Source organism: Triturus cristatus, chromosome 9, assembly GCF_964204655.1.
Source record: "Triturus cristatus chromosome 9, aTriCri1.1, whole genome shotgun sequence".
NCBI classification, from domain to species: domain Eukaryota; kingdom Metazoa; phylum Chordata; class Amphibia; order Caudata; family Salamandridae; genus Triturus; species Triturus cristatus.
The window spans coordinates 635,488,015-635,511,563 of NC_140592.1; the positions used below are offsets into that span (position 1 = coordinate 635,488,015).

At 41.6% G+C, this 23,549-nt stretch overlaps 1 protein-coding gene across 1 annotated transcript in view; it reads right to left on the minus strand.

The window, feature by feature from the left end:
* PPP5C (protein phosphatase 5 catalytic subunit) overlaps positions 1-23,549 on the minus strand; it is a 407,441-nt gene that overhangs the window by 250,314 nt on the left and 133,578 nt on the right. The window contains exon 4 of the mRNA XM_085625671.1: positions 12,839-12,960. Coding sequence (XP_085481797.1) covers positions 12,839-12,960 — 122 coding nt within the window. The remainder of the gene's footprint in view (positions 1-12,838; positions 12,961-23,549) is intronic.

Genomic DNA, 23,549 nt, shown 5'->3' on the forward strand with positions numbered 1-23,549 from the left:
CACAGTTGGCAGGATATCAAACACACAACTATAATATCTCAGTGTTTCTTTATTTTGTGAATTTTGTGATTTTAAATAAACAATTGGTAATGCAGCATTAATCCTCTTCTTTTTCTCTTCTATGAATTAGAGGTCTTCCAGGGTCTAACCACCCAGCCGGAGCGTCCCTCAAACAAAAGAGGTCAAGGGTAAGTATTTTCGAAAACTTTTTCTACCAATTTAGGAATAGTAGTGATACTTTCCCCAAAGACACCTTCACCCATAGTTGTCAGGAAGGAAAGAGTAACTTCAGAAAGTAAATAATAACGAAAGATGCAGAGAACTTCATTGACTTCACTAAAGTTCCTAAATTGCTATTCGAAATTTCAAATGCCCACTTTAACGTGATAATGGCGTTCTCGTTTTGTGTGTATACTCGTTGCTTAGATAGCGAGAGAAGGAAAAAACACCTTAAGTCGGTCTTCCCTCCAACTTTCTCCAGATTCGGCCCCATACCTGGCTAAGCCACATTTCGCAAAAACGTGGCAGGACAGTGGGTTTGATCAGGGGCTCTGTTGTAGTCTTCCATTCCGGTCCCAGAGTAAGTCTGCGGACTCTGACATTCTCTCAGCATCTTCTCTGGCCTTGATGTTGTGGCTCCAAGACTGCACTTCCGGAGGAGACAAGAAGCCTGGGACGTTTGTCCTGCTCCGAAAATCTTGAGACTGGAACCAGGTGGGTTTCTGTTCAGTCCTCTTCTCTTGTTTTGCTTCCTTCAACTCTTAGTCCTCGACAATCATTCTTTCTTTCATGCTCAATTTACCTCCTTCCGTATTATCTCCTTTAAAGGGCAAAGGCCATTCTTCGATTGGTTCCTGGTCGATCGCGTGACTTACTTCGAAGGACTTCACATCCCTCACGTGACTACGTTCGCAGAAGTCCTGGGGAGAGGCGTATTCATTGTCTACCTGTTTAGGAGAGGTTTTGCTTGGCTGTGGGGACAACGATTGGTCCGGTAAGGTGGTGTGGATGACATGCCAGGGAATGTCTTCTTCCTCGAAATCCTGTGTACTCACCTTACACAACCCTTCTCCAAGACTTTCCCATTCAGGGGAAAAGTGGCAATCGGGAGAGGAAGTCAACATTGGCATTATCCTTACCCTTTCGGTGACAGACCTCAAAGCACAAGCTTTGCAAGGACAAAAAACTACCAGATGACCCTGGGGTTATTACCCATATTTTGACTCATCCAAGTTAAGGGAGCATGGTCAGTACATAGAATGAATGGGGTGCCCTCCAGGTAGTAGCTTAAATTCTCAACATCCCATTTAATGGCGAGACACTCCTTCTCAGTTAAGGGGTATTTCTGTACACGGGGGAAAGAGCTTACAGTTTACTAATAGAATCGGAAATTCTAGCCCTTCATCATTGGCCTGTGAAAGAACAGCACCAATCCCAACCTCGGGAGCATCGGTTTGAAGAATGAATGTTTTAGAGATATCAGGAGAAGTAAGAATGGGACTGGATGTAATAGCCTTGTTTTAAGTTCCTGAAATGCTTCTCTAAATCTTGCTTAAGGACTCTGAGGAGTTTGTTTTGGATTGCCCCTGTTTAGAAGGTCTCTGAGGGGAGCTGCAATTTAAGAATATCAGGGACTGAATCTCCTATAATAGCCAAGAAGGCCTAGAAAGGCACATATTTATTTACGGGTTTTGGGTAAAGGGGTGTCTGCAATAGCCCAAACCTTTTCTTCCTGTGGCTCAATCAACCCCTTACCCAAGATGTAGCCAAGGTATTTTACCTTAGTGAAACCAATATGTTTTTTTTTCTGCATTGATACGTAGTTGGGCTTGTAATTTGTGTAGTATGGTATGAAGGTGTTGAAGATGCAATTCCCCTGTAGAACTAAAGATTACCATCTCATCTAGTTAGGCAGACGAGTGAGCTTGATGAGTCTCCAATACTTTATTCATCAACCTCTGAATGGTTGCTGGAGCGCCATGAAGGCCAATGGGTAAAACGGTGAACTCAAAAAGACTGTCTGGTGTGGGAAAAGCATTTTTGTCCTGATCTTCCCTTTTTAGGGGTACTTGCCAATATGCTTTTGTTAAATCTAATGTTGCGATGTATTTAGCCTCACCTAGCTTCTCAATTAATTGGTCAAACCTGGGGAGAGGATAGGTGTCACACTTAGATTCTTAATTAACTGCCCTGAAGTCAATACAGAATGGTATTGATCCATCTGGTTTAGGGACGAGTACTATTGGCGAAGACCAGTTGCTTTAGGAGGGGTGAATCACTCCGATGTGTAACAGAGGTAATTTCTCGACTGACTGCCTCTGTCTTGTTGCAGGTATCCTGTAAGGTTTTTGTCCTACCACTATCCCTCTCTCTATGGGTATGGCATGTTCTGTTACTGAGGTACGGTCGGGTGAGTCTGAAAAAATCTCTGAGAAGGACTGTAAGATAGAGGCAAGAGAATCTTTTTGTACTTTGTTCAATTCAACATTAGTAATCAGCACCTTTTTTTGGTGAGATTCCAAACCATTTTTAGAAGGTTTATATGGTATATTTGGTACTTGGCACAGCTTATTCTGAGTTTGTATGTGGTTTTCCCCATTTTTGCAATAATTTGGTAGGGATCTTTCCATTCAAGCTTCATTTTAAAAAAAAATTAGTGCAGGGATTTTATTAGTGCAGGGGAGCAGAACATGGCCACAATCATTTACTTGATACTCTCTCGATTATTATCCTTTATCATAGAAGTGCTTCTGTTTAGTCTGACTTTTCTCAAGCTGAGTGTGAGCTACCTCCCTTAACTTACAAATATGAAACCTCAACTGTTGAACGCATTCCAAACGATCCTGTGCTTCCGTTCGCACGTAATTTTCTCAGGTTCTCTCATCATTTCAAGTAGGGTTCTAGGCTGTCTGCCATATAAAAGCTGAAAATATTAACAGCCTAGGCTAATCTGAACTTGCCCTTGAATGACGAAGAGAGCTAGGGGCAAGAGGAGGTTCAAATTTTGCCCTTCTCCTTTAAGCATTTTCTGAAGGGTGAGTTTGAGCTTACCATTATAATGTTCCACCAACCCATCAGTCTGTGGATGGTACACAGATGTTTTAATGTGTGGAAAACCTAAAGTGGTGCATATCTCTTGTATGAGTTTGGAGACAAAAGGGGTGCCTTGGTCAGTAATAATTTCCTTGAGGAATCTAACTCTGAGGACGTGGGCTATGTTTTTTGTAGTAGCTGCTTCGAGAGGAACGGATTCAGGATAACAGGTTGGGTAATCGACAACTACAAGGAATATGAGTTACCCCTTTTGGTCTTCTGACAAGGATCAATCAAGTCCATGCCAATACTTTCAAACCATTTAACAATTATCGGTAATGGTTGGAGAGGAACAGGGGGGAGGTCTTTTTACGCTGGCATACTTCACACTCTTGACCATAATTTTTAATTTCGGCATGGATACATGGCCAATAAAAATATCTGTCAACCACATGGGTGGTGTTCTCTGCTCCTGTGTGTCCAGCGAGGAGGTGAGAATGAGAAACAAAACAATTTGTTTTTCCTGGGGAACTAAGAGCTGGGGATTTGCCTCCGGTTTTCCCAATCTGTATAAAAAACTCTTTTGAATGATACATTGAGGAAAGTGAGACGGGGACTTTTCCTCATTCTCCCAAGCTTCCCTTCAGGCATTTTGCAAATTTGCATAATTTGTTTGGGCATGCTGAAAATATCCGTTTGCCAGGGCTCTGAGGTAAGTAGGGTATTGTGACATGGTGGTTTTGTTTAGTCTTCTTTTTGAGGGTTTAATGATTGCAGTTGTTTCTTAAACATGGAGAGGAATTCCGTATTGCCTGTACCCAAAATTATATCTTCAGGGAGGGTTTGTAATACCCTTGCTTCTACATTTAGTTCCTTCCCTGTTTGGGTAGTCACTAATATCATAGCTACAGTATGTTTTTACATCCCCGTGTACACACCTGATATCTACTTTTCTATTGGGAAGAATTTGGTATGGTTGCACTAATTTCCGTCGTATTACTGATTGTCGACACCCAGAATCTAGCAAAGCAGTAATGTACTGGCCCTTAAGTAAAAGACTTGCATAGAAGCAATTACCCAGCTCTTGGGTGTAAAGAATGGTGCAAGGTATACAGCAGACATCCATGGGTTCTTCTGTAGACTTCTTCCTAGGGCAATACCGAGAAATGTGACCCCACTCCCCACAGTCGAACACTGTAGACCTTTAAAGGGGGGTGGTTCCGGTTTAAAACTTATAGGCTTGAGGCTTCCTGTGGTGATTCAGACAGGTTTCTCATCGGTTTCAGCCTGACCGCTGGAAACTCCTCTGGGCTTTTTCTCCGATTCCCCAAAACTGGGTCTTGGTTGAGCTCTAGCTAAAGTAGTGACCATTTCTACAGCTTTTTCAACTGTCAATCCAGTATGTTGGTGTAACCATTTCTGTGTTGCGAGGAGGAGGGCTTGTAAATATTGTTCCAAGTAAATCAGATTCATGATCTCCTCCTTTGTGTTCTCTAGTGGTTTGAGCCACTTGTCTGCAGCCAGTTTCAACTTAAAGAAAAGAGTTTTAGGATTATCCTCCATTACACCTCTTTCTTTCCGGAACTTCAGACAGTAGCAGTCTACGTCCAAACCCAAGTGATACAGTATGACCACCTTAATTTCTTCATACGATGTAGTACCATAAGGATTTGCTACTTGATAAGCAGTTTGAGCTTCCCCTATTAATAGAGGGACAAGAAAAAAAAGGTCATTTCTCTGGAGGCCACGCACAAGCTTTGGCAGTACGTTCAAAGTTCAACAAAAAAGCATCTGGGTCTTTCCCTGGTACATTCTTTTGTAGTGATATGTAGGAGCCAGGGAGGAGGTGGTACACGAACTAGGAAGACTGGAAGTCAGTAGAGACTTTCTACTTGTGCATTCATAGAATCCTTAAATATCTCACTGTCCGCTTCGGCAGAGGACATAGGTCTTTCAAGAGCCCATTCTTGCTTGCGTCGGCCCTGTATCAATTGTTGTAATATGTTCTCCATTTTTATCAATAGTCAAGTTGCCCACATTCTCCACCGCTTGTCACAGCTGGCTGGATTTCAAACAAACTTATGACTCTAGTTTCTCAGTGTCTCTTTTTTGTGTGAATTCTGTGATTTTAAATAAACTGGTAATGAAGCATTACTCCACTTCTTTCTCTCTTCTCTGGAATTTAGGTTTGCCAGGGTCCAACCACTCAGCCAGTGCGTCTCTCAAACAACAGACAGAGGTCAAGGGTAAGTCTTTTTGAAAACTTATTTTTCTACTAATTTAGTCATACTAGTGCTACTTTCCCAAGACACTTTCACCCGTGGTTGTCAGCAAGGAAACCATAACTTCAGAAAGTAAATGATAACGAAAGATGCCGAGATCTTAGTTGACTTCACTAAAGTTCATAAATTCGTATTCAAAATTTCAAGTGCCACTTTAAAGTGATAATAGCATTCTCGTTTTGTGTGTATACATGTCGCTTAGATAGAGAGAGAGGAACATGGAAAAAACGTAAAGTCTGACTTCCCTCCCACTTTCCCCAGATTTAGCCCATACCTGGCTAAGCTATGTTTCTCCTGAAAAGAGACTGGACTGTGGGTTTGACCGGGGGTTCTGTTGTAGTCTTCCGTTCTGGTCCCAGAGTAAGGGCGCAGACTCCAACGTACTCTCAGGCTTCAATGTTGTGGCTCTCCTACTGCCCTTCCACAGGGGAAAGGAAGCCTGGGACGTTTCTCTTGTTCAGACATTCTCGAGACAGGAACCATGTGGGTTTCAGTTCAGTCCTCTTCTCTCGTTTTGCTTCCTGCGACTGTTCTTTCTCAACGACCGTTCTTTCCTCCACTCTCAATCTCTCTACTTCGGTATCATCTCCTTTAAAGGGCAAAGGCCATTCTTCGATTGGTTCCTGGTCGATCATGTGACTTACTTTCAAAGGGCTTCACATCCCTCATGTGACTACATTCACAGGCGTCCTAGGGAGAGGCGAAGGAATCATCTACCTGTTCAGGAGAGGTTTTGCTTGGCTGTGGGGACAAAGACGATTGATAAAGTGGAGTGGATGACATGCCAGGGAATGTCTTCTTCCTCTAAATCCTGTGTACTCACTCTACAGGCGAGTATGACAACGACATAGGTGGCACCAGGAAAAAAAAAAAAAAATACTGCAAGGACGAGGAATAATGTAGCGAATGATGGTGAAGCCTAGACAATGAGGAACAGACAAATACGCAGATTTCTAAATGGCTGTAGATGTAGTAGTTCAATGGTGGTTCAGATAAAAGGAAAGTTCCTGTCAGAGACCAGGGTGTTGGGGATGTGGAACATGTCCGTTTTTAGACATCTGCTGACATTTAAAAGTCTTTTTCCTACCTCCGTAGTAGAGGGAGAAAGTTCCAAACAGATGTTTGATGTACAAGAGGAGATCATTTACCAAGTCTTTTTCAGCATAGAGGAATGTGTAACTAGGAGATTTGCAGAGATAAACCTCTGATTTTGTGAAGATAAAAAGGATTTCACATGTAATCTAGTACAGGACAAGCATTAGTGGTTTTAGGAGATTTGGGGCTCATTTTAATATTAAACCAATGTAAAGATTTTAAGGCCAAGATGAAGTGGTCCTTGATGTCGAGGAGACACATAAGCCTTGTTGCTCGGTTTTGAAATAATCAAATTCTAGGCTCTGTAGGATCAGTGTGTTATTTACATACATATGGTAGTTAACCTTAAGGGCATGAAGAATGTGGGATAGAGGCACCCATGTATACATTAAAGAGGCTAAGAGGGAGGTGTCTTTTGGGTTCACATGTTATGGACCATAAAAAGGAGAGATGAAAGCCAAACTTGACCTGGTGGGAACAACTTCAGAGGAATGAAGAGACCCGGATTATAACTGAGCTTCCTGCTCCCGCACAGACTGCATGCCAGTCATTAAGGGAGTCCAACGCCACAAACTTGTCTGAAAGTAACAAGACACAAAATCAGCTTCTGTCCTTTGGAGTAGTTATCGCTTCTAACATTAAGGACCAAGGTTTTAATCCCTGTTGCAGGTGGAAGCCAGAGTGAACATCACTCAACAAGTATTTAAGATATGGGTCAAAGTTCTTGAAAAGTACATTTATCTGCTGCATCACAGTACATGTGCTAGTCCAAATTAATAGAGTTCTGTGCCAATCCTGACATGTTAGTTGAAATTATGTGAACGATGAGACGCGTGTGCCTGCAATTCAAGATGGCGGCTTGTATTTCGGCTCTAGCTCACCTGTCCCTACGATGAGGTAATTAAGCCGAATTATACAGGATTAACTCATTTCCTGTTATAAGCCCTACATACCTGTTAGCTGAGGAGTGTTTCTACTGCTTTTTCCGGCGTTTTTTGCAGCTTCTGGACCTCCTCTGGCTTCGGGCTCTTCTCCTTCGAGACTTCCCTCAGCTTGCTTCAGAGTTCCTGTCAGGGAGGTAGAGTCCTACACTAATAGAGGGCGCAGCTTGGGCCTGGGTTTCCTCCCACAGCTAGTTTTAGCTGCTGCACTGGTTTGAAAAATTATAATTTTATTTCTCTGGTCATTTTGACTACTATTGCCTGGGTTTTGTCATTTTCTTAAGAATGTAAAGTAAGTCTGCAGCAAATAAACGTAAACAGACAGTTTCTCCTCCAACTTTAAAATAAAAAATGGTAGATTCATTGGAACCCTCCCTTACTACTATTTTGGAGGAATTAAAGGCTGTGAGATCAAATACTGACAATATTGCCATGGAAATTAAAAATATATGGAAAGACATTGGCCAGTCTTTTAATGAAGGTTGCAGATAATGAGATCAAGTTGCATGATGTTATAACCAAAACTGATAAGATATTACCAATGGTTACAAAAATCCCCTTCATTAACACTAGATTACTTGAGTTAGAGAACAGGAATAGGCAATATAAATTACGTATTTTTAATTTGCCTGACGATATTGAAGGGAATGACTGCAGGCGATATTTAGAGAATCTGATACCTAATCTATTGAATGTGAAGTTCTCAGAAAAATTTGAGATAGATAAAGCACATCATATTCCATCTCACCGTAAACCAGGCCAAGCTAAACCTAGGCAAGTCATCTTCAAGGTTCTACGCCATCACTAACTCGTCGTTATCAGGAAGGCAGCTCGTGAGATTCCTTCTCTTCTAGTTAATGGCTTGAGGATTTTTATCCATCAAGACTTCGCCAAAGACGGTTACAAGGCAATGAGATTTTGCAGCTTTGAGATCACGACTGAGATCCTCTGTCTTCAAGTATGGACTCTTCGATCCAACCATCATGCGTATATGGAAAGGCAACATGTTCAAATCCTTTCATCGGCCAGAAGATCTTCAAGCATTTCTGGATAACCAATCTTCTTCTCTCAATGAATACTCATGACTCTCAAACTTGAAGTTATTCAGATAGTATTACTGTTTATCTCTTACTTCTGTGTGGTATCTTGTAGGTATATTTGGTGTTAAGTCAGTATTACTCCTGTTATTATTATGAGAGTCCTTTTTTTTAGCATGGGTGCACCACCCTCCTCTCCTCTCTTCTTGGGATGCACGTGTCTGTCTCCTCATTGTGTATGTATGTTCTTTCCTACCTTGTGTGTGTGTGTGTATATATATATATATATATATATATATATATATATATATATATATATATATATATATATATCTATATATCTGTTTCTTTGCTTTTTGTCCTTTTTGTTTATTGGCTACTTCTTTGGTCTTTATTATACTCTTGTCGTATATTGTATTTCCTCCAGTCTTTCTTTATTTTACTTCTTTTTTCCACCTTATAAAATATGAATAGTTCTCCCAAAGTTAAAGTTGTTCCATTGAACGTAAAAGGTTTATGTCGTCCAGTCAAAAGATTAAAGATTTTAGACTACTTACATAGGCAAAAAGCTGATATTTGTTTATTATAGGAAAAACACATTTTAGCATATATGCAAAAGAAGTGGGTTGGCCAAATGATCTCCTCCCCTGCACAAGGTAAAAAGAATGGCGTGGCTATTTCTTTTTTAAAAAATCTGACTCAGATTGTAGATTTATTTTAGTCAGTCAAAATTGAAGATAAGATTTTACACCTAATTAATATCTATGGACCAACAGCAAATGACCCACATTTTTGGTCTCGTATTACCTCTGAGATTCTTCAACTTGGGAAAGTCTCCTTAATTTTGGGGGATGACTTTAATTTGATTAGTGACCCTCTGTTAGATAGACTATTCTCGACCAAATATGCACCTCCCAAAGAGTTTCATTCCCTCAGAAAGTTGTTTAAAAAAACTAAATTGGTCGATATTTGGCGACTACATTTTCCCACCCAAAAAGAATTCACTTTTTTTCTCCAATACCCCCAACTCTCACTCACGCTTAGATTATTTGTTGGTGTCTAGAGACTTAGTGAAAACTATAACTCAACCTACTATTGATAGTATCGACATTTCAGATCATGCAATAATCTAGCTTCACTTACAGACGGGTAATTTTTCTGTCTCTCATTCCCGTTGGCACATGAATGTCGATGTTGCTCTTCAATACGCTCATAAGGATACCATTTTAAAATTTATTCATGAATATTTTTTACATAATCCTGATATTACCTCCCCTATTATAAAATGGGATGCTTTTAAAGCTTATTTAAGAGGAATTGTTATTTCTATAATGGCACATGAGAATTGATCGTTTAACACCAAATTATTACACCTAGAAAAACAGATTGCAAAATTTGAACGACTGTTTATCTCTTCTCAGAATCTTGATTTTAAAACCTCACTTCAAAAAGTTTGATACGAGTATAATTCAATGTTGCGTAAAAGAGCCGGTATCCAGATTACCAACCAGAAAGCTAAATTTGTTTTCAATGTTAACAAGTCAGGAAAACGTTTAGCTAATTATCACCGCATCAAGAAAGATAGGAATCAAATTCACGCTATCTACAGGCACAATGGTACCGTAGCTTTATTGACAACACATATTATAGATACATTTCTTCAATTTTACTCTTCATTATATAGTAACCCAAATCTTCCAGATTATCAAATTATTGATAATTTTTTAATTGCTGTCAATCTGCCACAACTTCCCCGGTCTGATAAAATCCAATTAGATAACCCTATCACGACAGATTAACATCTACTTGCTATTCAGTCACTTAAACCTCTAACATCTCAGGGCCCTGATGGCATTCCTGCAGAGTTTTATAAAGCCTTTGCTGACACTATCATTCCGCACCAACATCATTTATTTACTACATTTGCTCAATCTGGCTTACTCCGTGGTTCTTTTACAGAAGCATTAAATATAGTCTTACCTAAACCAGATAAAGAGCACACTAAACTTCAAATTATCGTCCTATTTCTCTGATCAACCAGGATTGTAAAATATTTGCAAAATCCTAGACACCAGATTAGCTCTAGTTTTGTCATCCCTTATACAAATTGATCAATCTGGATTTATGTCAAAATGTTTCTCTGTTAATAACACAAGACTCTTTTTTCATGTAATTGATAAGGCCCCTACCCTTCCCTCTCCTGCCGGCCCCCTAGCTTTAGACACGGAGAAAGCGTTCGATAAGGTTCACTGGCAATTTCTTTTTCGAACACTTCTTTTAATTTTGGTAATAATTTTATAAAAATGATTTTGACTTTATATGACTCCCCTTCTGCCAGACTCTTTATTAATCGTCAATTTTCAAATCCCTTTTCTCTTTATAGAGGAACCCGACGAGGCTGTCCATTTTCACCTCTTCTGTTTTTTCTTAGCAATTGCACCTTTTCTTTCCCACATTCGAAATTCTGTTGATATTAAAGGAATTATGTTAGCTGTTGTTAACCTTAAAACGTCTGCCTATGCAGATGATGTCCTATTATAGCTTAGTAATCCAGTCACATCTCTATCTGCGGTTTTAGAGGTTATACGTAATTATTCTACTGTTTCTGGTTATACCTTGAATGCTCATAAAACTGAATTTGTTTCCCTGAACGTTCTGTACACTCCTTCAGTACCAGACAATCCTGAAATTATTTGGCAAAAAGAGAAAATCAAATATTGAGGTATACTCTTTTCACTTCCCTTAAAACACGGTCACTCTCAATTGTGACTTTTTATTTACCAAAACTGCATAAAACAATTGTTAATGGTCCACTCTACATTTATCATGGTGGGGGAAACTTGAAACGATTAAAATGGTATTAGCCCCAATTATTTTCTATACTTTGTCTATAATCCCTATACAATTGCCTCTCTCAGTCTACAAAAAAATTGACAAGCTTATTTCTAAATTTATATGGAACCACAAACCCCTTCGTATTACTTATACTAAACTTAAATTATCCAAACTGAATGGAGGATTTGGTATGCCCGATTTTTTCAAATACCATTAAGCATTTATTTTAAAACAAGGTTCACTTTGGTTCACATGTTTGGACCCTAGCTATTCTCCTAAATGGTTGATGATTGAGCGCCATTTAGTGTTCACCATTTCCTCTCCCATCACTTTTGTCCATGTCTAAGACATATAAACTATTTAAATCTTCCCCCATTGAATAAATTAAATTGATTACTTATGTTGACGCATCCTTTTCATCACGTATTTCAGATTCCGATATTATCTCCCTTTCACATAATTCTATATTAAAATGTAAACGGACATTTACATTCTGGAAACTGTGGATTTCGGTTGGCATTTTCTTTCTCCAGGATAGTTATGAAGATGATGCTTTATTTTCTTCATCTAAACTACAGGCCAGATTCATCTTACCCAATGCCAAAACCCTTAAATATGAAATTCTTTGTAACACACTGCTTAACACTTATCCAAACATGCTACCCCAGATTAAGATTCCAGATTTAGTAAGTTGTACTAAAGCTATTTCTGCCTATCAAAATACGGTCTCCAAATTTTATAAACAACTTCATTGTACAAATGCTACTAACCGTAACTTTTATCCACCTTTTGGAATACATAACTTTGCTTGAATTTTTCGTTAAAAGAGTGGAGATAAACATGGACCATCAATATTTCAGTATGGTTTCCTGTATCATTGTCCCAGACCAACGCCTGTATGCTATTCAATTGTATATGAACCCCCTATAAATTATTAAAGGCTAAACTCATTGACTTCCCACTTTGTTGGAACTACAAATGTTATGATGGTACTTTGAGACATATGTTTTTTTAATGTAATGTAATATCTCAATTCTGGAAGAATGTTTGGGATATCATTGTTAAAACACTTCCTATTTCTGAGACCCTTACTTACAGCATGCTTATTGGCAAATCTTACATTCTTTCATCCACCTTATTGGAACCCCAGGCTAAACTTTTTAATCTCCTTATTTCTGTTACTATTAAATCCATTACTTCCAATTGGAAATCATCTGAAACAATATCAATTCAAGCATGGTGGTCATATTTTATTTTTATTAGATCTGGTGCCCAATTATCTTACAAGGAACTATTAAAAATACATATTACTTTCAACAGTTCTGGAAACCAATTGAAGATTATATTAATACTTATTTATACAATGTTTAATATCACTTTGTTCTATTAACAACTCTGTATAACTAATGTTTTGAGGAGTAGCCTCGTTTATTCCCTTTTTCACTTTTATAATTATACTGCTTCTATGACTATGATAAAAACATTGATTTGGTTATGATAATATTTTAGTGTTCATACTATTTCACAATATATACCCACCGTATCTTTTTGTTTGTCGTCTTGTCTACAAAAAATCCTAATAAAATATTTTGAACAGGAAACTATGTGAACGTACCTGATAGGCAAATTTCCTGTGCAACTTCTTTTGGTCCTTATACCATTGCATTAGGTCAGTCATGAACTGCAATGTCACTTTCCCATCCTCCATCTTGGGTCCAATGTATTCATCCTCGATTGCTGCAAAAAAGAAAAAACAGGAAAAAAAATAATAGGAGAGAATGTAACTGATTGATTACTGAGACGGAGATACATGGAAAGTTATGAATAGGGGAAGAGAAAAAAGAGGCAGGAAGAGAATGGAAAGACGTGGACAATGTGTTGCAAAGGGTATATATAGGTGATGGGTAATGGAGGAATGGAACAGAGAACCCAAATGAAGTAGGGAAATACAGGGACCCACCCATATGGGGGAAAAGGTGTGAAGTGCAGGAAAGTAAACAGGTTTGGAGACCAAGCCAGACAAGGAATAGTCAGTTGGAGGGAATTCTCTCAAAAAGAATAGTCACTGCCTGATGCCACCTACATTGCCTTCAACCAAGAGTGGATTCTCAGAAAATAAATACACTTCGAAGCCAGCATTTATACAACCAGCATCTACTCAGTCTCAAATGTACATGCTCTTAAAACACTGCCCACATACCCAACCACACACTGCCCACTAAGTTTGAACACTCTCACAAAGCTTCGACTGTCTCCCCTTGGTGTCGAGAGCCAAGCTTGCAGACAGTATGAATTCATCCACTGCATGATGATTTCACTGTGCTCACTTCTGACCTGTGGCACCTGATATCTCACAAGGTAATACCTCTCACCACTTGTGCTCCCTCAAAGTGTGAGGAATAACCACACAATGCAGCACTTGCATCCTCCACAGAAAAACTACGCCCACTGCTACCACTGATATGTTTCAATCTTTCCCATGCTCAACTTTCACTTAATTTGCTCTCAGCACAAGAAAAGGAGTGGGACAGATGTTCTCGTCCACTTACTCCACCAATGCTTAGGGAGTGGGGATTCAGGTGGCCCTGCAGATCCCATCCAGAGTTTGTGGTTACACGGCAGATGTAGAGGGAAGGTATGCAGTGGTGCATGGTTCACTGGAAGGTGTGGAGATAAGCCTACTGAAAGTTTATGCACAGACTGGGGATGATGGTGGGTTTTATCTGGCATTGGATAAGTTACTGATTTGCGTATGTGGGAGTGCCAAAAATATGGGCAGGAGATTTTAACTGTGTACTTGACAGGAATCTAGATAGGCACCCTCAGAGGATACACACTAAGCCCAACATGAGGGCTATTCTACGGGAGGTAATGAGTAGTTTGCGCTGTGCTGATATCTGGCGCAAAACACAACCTGGAGTACAGGGATATACATGTTACACACCCGCACGGCTCATTTTTAGTACGTTTGATCACTTCTTGCTTTCGATTGAGGCGCTGTAGCTGTGCTTTCGATTGAGGCGCTGTAGCTGCCATGCAAATCTGCCTGTTGGGGCGCTTCTTGGCGGACCATGCTACGGTTCTAATGGAGTGGGGAGCGGAGAATGGCGGTATGCAAGGGTCCCTTTGTGGCGCCTACATCCTGGGAGGAACTTAGGGAAGTAGTTACTAGATATTTTGACACAATTTGGGGATTTAACTGACCAGTGTGCTGTCGCCATTATCGTCCTCCCTCCCGCTACCGGACTTCCAGCGGCCGCCGAGTGGAGGGAGACTACACCTCCCAGCCTGCCCTGCTTCCCGCAACGCTGTTCCCGCGCCCGGAGGCGCTATAAAAGCCCATAAAGCCCGGTGGAGCGGGTGCTCTGCTATTTGGGGATTTAACTGACCAGTGTGCTGTCGCCATGATCGTCTTCCCTCCCGCTGCCGCAACCGGACATCCAGCGGCCGCCGAGAGGAGGGAGACTACACCTCCCAGCCTGCCCTGCTTCCCGCAACGCTGTAACCGCGCCCGGAGGCGCTATAAAAGCCCGTAAAGCCCGGTGGAGCGGGTGCTCTGCTATTTGGGGATTTAACTGACCAGTATGCTGTTGCCATTATCGTCTTCCCTCCCGCTGCCGCAACCGGACATCCAGCGGCCGCCGAGAGGAGGGAGACTACACCTCCCAGCCTGCCCTGCTTCCCGCAACGCTGTTCCCGTGCCCGGAGGCACTATAAAAGCCCGTAAGGCCCCGCGTCACGGGATAGCGCACAGGGCGCGCCGGGCTAAGCCCGGGCAAAGGGCGGGCCGTCGGAGGCCGGGCCACCCCCTAAGCTTGGACGGTTGTGGGACATATGTGAAATAAAACCATTTGTACATCTTGTAGATTGTATACACGGTCTAACAGTGATATTTTAGAACTAAAGGTAAGGGGAGACTGTTATAAGACATTTGGATATGGTTAGGCGCCGAGCCAAAGTACTAGCTGATTCAGCATGCAACACTATTGATACAGATTTGGTAAAAACAGTTAGTGTCCTTACCCAAGAAATAGATCGTACAGAAAGAAGATTATCTATGGGACCAAGCGCAATATAACCAATAGATCAAGGTAACCTCAGTAGAGCAACTACACATAATAGCGAAGCGGCCATAGCCGTGACCACTTCAGATGGAGCTAATATTAATGACAGCATCCAGTCCAAAATCTCGAATACTCCTAGATTGTTTGATACAGATGATAGTTCTGTTCCTCTATTATCCCCCTTGGCTTACCCAAAAGGTGCACGAAAAAAAAAACAAAGGACAGGGCAACATAACGAGGAAAGGGGGAAAAAATTACCCACAATAGAGAATACGGTTACTACACGCACAAGGGCTAAACAAAACTCTGTGGGTACTCTTAACATAGAAGCAGTCTTTGATAAATTAGTTGAGCTGATCAGGCCATTACACGAAAAAGTGGATAACCTGGTTAGGGATGTTCACAAATTAAGAGGACCAATTGAAAAAAACGGGTTGCATGAACCTCAAAGAGCAGGTGTAGAAGCAACCATTATATCAGAGGGTAATACTGAAGGAAACACTGGTAAATTAAATGTGACCAAGAGCAAATCCTCCACGATTCCTACCACAAACACTAGTAGAATCCTTGTTAGCAATCAACATGTCATACATCAGTCCCGCGGAGGTTCAGTCATAAGTCCTCAATTACCTGTGGGAGGAAATCTAACAGCGAGTATAAATCAGGGAGCACAACTTAACGTAAAAATTACACCTATAGAACAACTATGTAGGGATAAGGAAGCCCACACGACAGCAATAACTACTAGACAGTCCCCACCTTGTATCAATTTGCCCCCGGAAGGCAGTGCATATGCGGCAGTGCTTGCAAACATACCTAAGTTAAGAAATGGGCAAGCAGAGAATCATGATACACTAAAAAATAAAATCCTTCACTGGTTGGCCAACAATTGTAATTTCCCTATGGAGGGGGCCAACCAGATTATACTAACACAGAGGGTGGGATGGGTAGGCCCCCTCAGGAAAACCTTTTAGGGGGACTGCGTTATAATAAATTTCAAATCCTGTTCATGGGCCAAAAGTACCCTTAAAAATGCTCCTTTACCATCGGCGTGGGAATTCAATACAACTTTATTACCATTAGGCTATTTTATAGGCATCTATTGGAACCCAGCCATTCAACTAACAATAATTTTGTAAACTCCTCGAGACATCGTTCTAATTTTTCTATCCCAACATATAATAGATTTAAGGTCTTTGAATCCCTGGAGGATATTGATTGACTTAATCTGCCAAAAGGTATAAATCAAGATAGCTACCCTATAAGTCCTATACCGAATGTAGCACCCAATGAACATAAGGGAGAAAAGAGATATGGCAGCCAGGATACCTGCCACTTACTCAGCGCAGTAAAAGTCGCACAAATACCTACTGCATTTAAACTTAATACAGTGGAAGCTGTTAGCACAATAGAGGGACTGGAACCCATCAGCACACCAGTCAAGCTATATATGAAAGATACTCTTTTACCCACAGAAATTCCTGTAGCAGTAAACAATGGATGTGCAGCTGCTAACCTAGACCTGGATTCGGGTTATAGTGTTGTCACTTGGAATATAGCAGGTATAAACAAAAAACTGGACACCCCATCCTGGAGGGATTTTGTTACTATAGGTTACGACATAATATGCCTCCAAGAAACTTGGCGTAAGGAGCCTATTTTTATCGAGGGTTATATCTCGTACTGCTTGAATGCAGTTAGCTCAGACGCAGGTAGGGCTAAGGGAGGCTTATTACTCCTAATATCAACTAAACTCAACACCTGCAAAATTAGAAGTTGCACCTCAGTGGATATTTACTCTCAGGTGTTACGACTAGAGTTTAATAAAAGGTAAAGATTTAATATTGATTAATTTTTATAACAATGTTTTTAGTGCTAACAGAGGCAAAATCTTAACACCGTTGGAAAAGGAAATTGAGAGGGCTCTGGCGCCATCATGTAACCAGTCTATTATTTTATGGGCGTGAGATTTTAACATTAGCCCATGCCCTTTTGCAATGAGCGATTTGTGTGGGATTAGAAGGGAGAGCGGAAATATGGAAGATGTTGACTACCTACACTTCCCACATTGCACCTATGGCACAGTGCTAAATAATATGATAGCAAAGTTTGATTTGGATATGCTAAGTTGCACGAAAAATAGAGAAAATTTCAACTGCCCAACTTTTACAGGGAGAAATGCAAACACTTACATTGATCACATTCTGCTCTCCAATAACACCGCTTACTCTAACCTATGGGTTAATGAGCAAGCATTAAGCGATCACAATAGCATTTCTATAATATTACAATGCTGGGGTAATAAACAAATAAACTGAAACAACTGTATTAACAATGTCGAAGCCGTAAGACCAAATGGTACGAGGATTAGATGGTCGAGGATTGTCCCACAAAAAATACACGAGGTGGTGTTAAGAAAATGTAGCAAGGAGATAGACTACTGTCTTGTTGATGAAGTTAATTCCAACATCATACTCACTAGCTTTCTAAGGATTAATGAAACAATAGAAAGCCTGCTCACTAAGAAAACTAACGGGAAAAAAGAAATTAATTTAGGGTGGTTTGATAAAAGTTGTACTCGCGCCCTGCATGATTTAAAACAAGCTCTGAGTACCAAACCACGTAATTCCACTAGTATTAAAAATTCCCGTGATATCTATAAAGTATCCCTTGCTAAGAGGAAAAGAGACCTTCAAGAAGAGGCCTGGAACAACTTTAATCTAGCGGCAGATACAAATAATAGTAAACGCTACTGGGAGACTATAAATAGCTCCTTTTTGAAGAATGACAGAATGCCCGAAATAACCTCACATGTAGACTGCAACTCATGGACCGAACATTTTTTAAACATTTTTAATCCTGGTAGGATAGCTTTAGATTCTTTAATGGATACCGATTGCACATGGCCAAGGTTACCTCTAGAAATAAGTCTAGATGAGGTATATGAGCGATTAACTAATAGTAAAGGAGGTAAAGCCCCTGGACCAGATGGGGTCCCGCTGGACCTATATAAAACCGAATTACATCTGTGGGCCCCTATTCGGACTAGGCTTTTTAACGCAACTGCGGAGGGACAATTACCTATTTCATGGGGCCAATCCTTAATTATTCCCCTCTTCAAAAAAGGCTCCAAATCTGAGGCAAGTAATTACCGCCCCATCTCCCTTTTGGACTCCTCAATCAAAATAATGAGTAGAATAATGCTAAAAAGATTAGAAACCTGGGCCATGGACAACACAATTTTATCAAAGGCACAATACGGTTTTAGAAAAGGTCTGGGGACATTGGAGCAGTGCGTAAATCTCGACCTCCCTAACAATAAATACACAATTGCTAAGGAGGGCAATCTGTTCCTCTGTTTCGCAGACCTGAGCAGCGCTTTTGATCTTGTAGATCATAAAATTCTATGGGAAATTTTGTTAGAATTAGGTGCCCCAAAGGAATGTGTATATTTTTTAGCACGGCTCTACACAAGACTGTCATGTAAAGTTCGCTATGGACCATCGGGGGAATGTACACCGCTTTTCAAAGTTGCCAGAGGAATCCGACAGGGTTGTGTTTTAGCGCCTTTTTTATTTTCATTATTTAATAATCAAATTGATTCTATTTTAAGTCAGCTACCCTCGGATGCCCCTATTATAGACGGGAGTGCTACCCCAATCTTATTATATGCGGATGACGCTGTTCTTTTATCGCGAACACAGGTTGGATTACAACCCCTTATTGACAGATTTGTGTTATTTATTGAAAATAGAAAACTGTTAGTTAACAAAACCAAGACTTTTGCGATGATCTGTGGCAAGAAAGTAAAACCGGTTAGCACTTTCTATATTGATAAAGCCAAGATGCAATCGGTCAGTAGGTTTTGCTACCTAGGAATAACATTCTCTGGAGATGGGAAATGGACAAATGAGGACGAGAACGTGAGAATGAAGAGGAGTAGAAACACCAATAGTATATTTAGATTCTCCGCCAAATTGGGGCAAAGAAGAATAAAAGAAATGATGGCCATTTATATCGCCAGGTGTCTCATCGGCACTGTATGGGGCGGGAGTGTGGGGCCACCATTGCGCAAATTCTCTACAGAGCGATGAAAATAAGTTTAAAAAAAAATTATTATGTGCCCCCCCCTCAGCATCAACTATGTTAATTCACGAGGAAGTTGGAATAGAATGTGTTATGGATTTAGCTGCACTACGCCCATTATTACTCTGGCGTTCCATTTGGTCTAAACCTGAAACAATATTTACACAAACAATCATCAAAGTCTGTCTGAGGCTTGACCATTCATCACGCATACCCTTTATTATTGGTTTAATCTTTTATATGATTGTAATATCCGTTTGAGACCAGAAGCTGCAGCACTGATGCCAAAGAAAGACCTAAAACTGAGGTTTCTATCATACAAGAGAGCAGCCAGAGAGAGGCAGTCTAGAAATCTAACAACTACAGTATTCTATTATGATTTAAACTTGATTAAAGGTTTTCAGACATATCTTACCATCGTAACACGTAATTCTCATCGATTTGTTTTAACTCGTTTAAGGTTGGGGATTGTTCACCACCTAGTGTCATTCCCGCATATGAGAATTAGATCTAACTCCTTGCGATAATATTTCAAAGCAAAGCTGCTGCCATTTTTTACTGTTTTGTAAATTTTATTACCATTTTAGGAAATTTTATCTTAAACCTATCTTTTTAAAACATAATGTTCGGTCCACCAAAACAGCAATGAAGTTAATATCATCTTTAGAAAGCCCAGATATTTGTTTTTCTACTGCATCTTATGTGTTAAAATGTGTAACTATAAGGAAGTCAATAATTTGCCCTGTGTAGCTTTTATTGATTTGCGTATTTTGCACATTATCATGTACTGATAGCAACTTTTCTGTACTCCCAACTTTGAGGAGACCGTGGATGCATATTGCACTTTAATAATGCATTTTTTGCACTTTGCATGCTTTGCACAATTACTATACATTTGTCACTTTATGCAGAAATTGCACATTGCCAAATAATTCTAATGGAATATTTGTATGGTATGGAAAGGGGTTGAATTTGTACATAATAATGTATTTTGCCCATTGTATAAGGCACTTTTTTGCTATGTAATCTAAACTCTTTGTTTTACTGTTTGTTCTGCTTATATGGTTGTATCTTACAAACCGAATAAAGCTTTGATTGATTGATTGACACAAATTGGTCATCCACCACTGGCAGGCAATTGGAGTAGCACGCGCTAAAGGTGGTGACACGAAAGCATTACTGGAACATCAGCCTAGATGCAAAAGATAACATAAAAAGCAGTAAAAATACTGGAAGTTAATATATTATGGTGCTTGTCTAAAGGAGTGTACCCATGGCCTACTAGAGAAGGAAAGTTAATTTTGCATTCCCTGTTAGCAGTAAAACAGGCCACAATGGGTAACGTGAATCGTGTTTGCAAATAACGGCTATATAGAAAAAGTCTGGTGGCTACCGGCAATGGAGAAGTTGATGGTTATGACTTAGAATAAGTAAAGGGGATTAACAGCACTTTGAGGCCTGGTGGTGGACTACCTGGAGTGTCATTTCAGGGCTTGCATTCCCCAAATTATTTAAGGGCGCTCAACCTAAGAAATGTAGCTTGAAGTTGAGTGACGGGGGGGTTATCTGTAAGAAAGTGAAACGGTTCTGCATGACTATACAGAATAAAAGGGGTTTTGGTGTAATAGATATTTGAACTGCCAGCTCGACAGGAGAGGGCCAGGAGGAAGGGGAGATGTGGTAGAGAGTGTTAGTTTGGAACTTATCAGTACAGTTCTTTTCTGCGGATGACGTTACTTGGCAAATGGGAATGCCTATCTATAGAATGTAATGACATTTCAATAAAAAGTATTGAAACATAAAAAACAAATATTAAAACATTAATGTAAAAACAGTACAACCAGAAACTGAATGTTAATTACTCAAGACTTTAAACTCCCTCCTGAAATAAATGTCCTGGTAAGTGATCACCCTAAACATTCACAAGGAAACGAAAAACAGAAGGTCCTATTAGGCAGCTTGGATTTATTCAGCATTAATGAATTTAAGAAAAAAATCAAAGAATTCCAGGGACTTTCCAAATGCCTAAGGTACACAGGTGCTTTTCATTATGGGGTTTTCTAAGTTTAGGTGTACAAGGGGGCGTGGCCGCGTGGCACTGAAGCTCTGCCCGACGGACCAGCTACGATCTGGCTATCTTGGCGACGAGATCCTGCCCGACCACTGAAATGCAGGAAAACTGTCTCTGGCTTGTCTGCCCTCCTGCTGCCCCCGTCTCGGCTCTTGTGGCGGACTACAGCCGCTGAAAACGGCACTGGTTGCTGGAGGGGGAGGAGCTTACCGCAGCCTTGAGCTCGGCTGCCTGCGATCCCGGCCCGGCTACTATCGAGCCCGCACCGCCAATAGTCTGCGTCGCCCGGTCTGTATCGCCGCTGAGCTGCCCCGGACTGGTGGTGAGTGAATTGCCGCGGCTCCCCCGCAAATTTACTCCGCCTTTACCGCCGCGTTGTCCACCCCCACAAAGAACACCTCGGGTGGTGGTGCACGCTGCGGCGGTCCCGTAGCCCACCGGGGGCGGCAGAGGCCCCGGTAGCGGTAGGGAAGAGGCTGTGCGTGGAGGCGGGGTGCGGGTGAAGACATTGGGTGGCCTCCGTGCAGGAAATCCATGAGGTCTGCGGCACTGCATACCCTGTGAGGCCTCCCCTGCACGCTGCTCTACAAACTTAGCCTTTCGCAGCGTCTCCGCACGGTGTGCCCTCCTTGCCTCGGAAATCGGCAGCCCTCTGCAACTCAGGCTTCGGATATCTGTAGGGGCCTAGGTGGGCCTCTCTCACTTTGGGCCTCTCACTTTGGGCCTTCATCAGTCACTACATTTGCCATACAGGACCCCCCCCCCCCCCCCCCCCAAGGTCACCGCGCTGCTCTGCCTCCACCTTTGCTGCCACCCTGGCCCTAACTGTGGCTCACTTCATCACTACCTTGCCCAAGGCTGCGTCTGGGGTCATTGCCTCACTGAGAGATGGCCACACCAATATGGGCAAAAAGGACCCCAAGCAGCGGTTACTCACCTTCTCGGCTGTTGCAGGCGGGACACCAGCGCAGAGCGCCAACATGGCCGAGGGCGGAGAGACATCCTCAGTGGTGCCGGATACTGGCCCCTCTAACCCTGACTTACTTACTGAACTTAGGGCTGGTTTCAAGTCGCTTGACCACAGGTTCGACGTGCTGGAGAAACGCCTGGACTCGTATGGGGCCAGACTGGACATGCACGATCGCCGGCTGGACACTGCAGAGGATAAAATATCCGACTTAGAGGACGGGGCTGTGCAATCTACAAAGAGGCTTGAGCGCGTGGAAAGGATTTTGAAGGAAGTCGCAACAAAGAATGAGGACTTGGAAGCTCGCAGCCGCAGCAACAATCTTCGCATTACTGGGGTTCCGGAATCCACCAACACTGGCAGAATGGACACTTTTGTTGAGACTCTCTTGACGGACATTTTTGGTAAAGATGTATTTACCACCGGATTCGTGGTGGAGAAAGCGGACTGATCGCTGGGCCCTCGCCCCAATCCTGGTTGCCCTCCTAGGCCTATAATAGCACGCATCATGAACTTCTGGGACAGAGACACTGCGCAAAGGCTTGCCAGAGAACGTGGCAAACTAGCATGGCAAGGCAAAAGCGTGTCACTCTATCCGGACTTCACTTTACTGGTCCAGGAGGCCCGTTGCAAGTTCACGGAAGTCAAGGCGACTCTCCGAAATTTGGGTCTCCACTACGGGATGTTATATCCGGCCCGCCTTAGAGTGGACATCAACAGGCGCCCTTGCTTCTTTTGAGACTCCGAGTGAGGCGCAAGCTTTCTGAGCCTCATACAAGACCTCTAACTCCCAGCGGAGTGAGGACCGCGGTGGCAATTCTCCGATCCACAGCGGCTCTGCGGGTAGCATGGACCTTTTCTCACAAGGCTAATCCAGTGTTTGTTTCACCCGGTTTCCTGCATCTACGGCTTTCACACGTTGTTATCTTAACTGTTGACGTATACCGATGTAATCGCTAAGTTAGTAGTAATATTGTTCTATTATAATGTTTCGATATTGCTGGGCTTCGAAGGAGCGTTGCCTCCCCCCTAGGTGTGTAGCACACTGTTGGTATTAATGATATTAATGCATCAGGAAATGTTCACATCCTTTCTAGAAAGAAGTTCACATGATACATTTGAATCTTGGATAACGGGT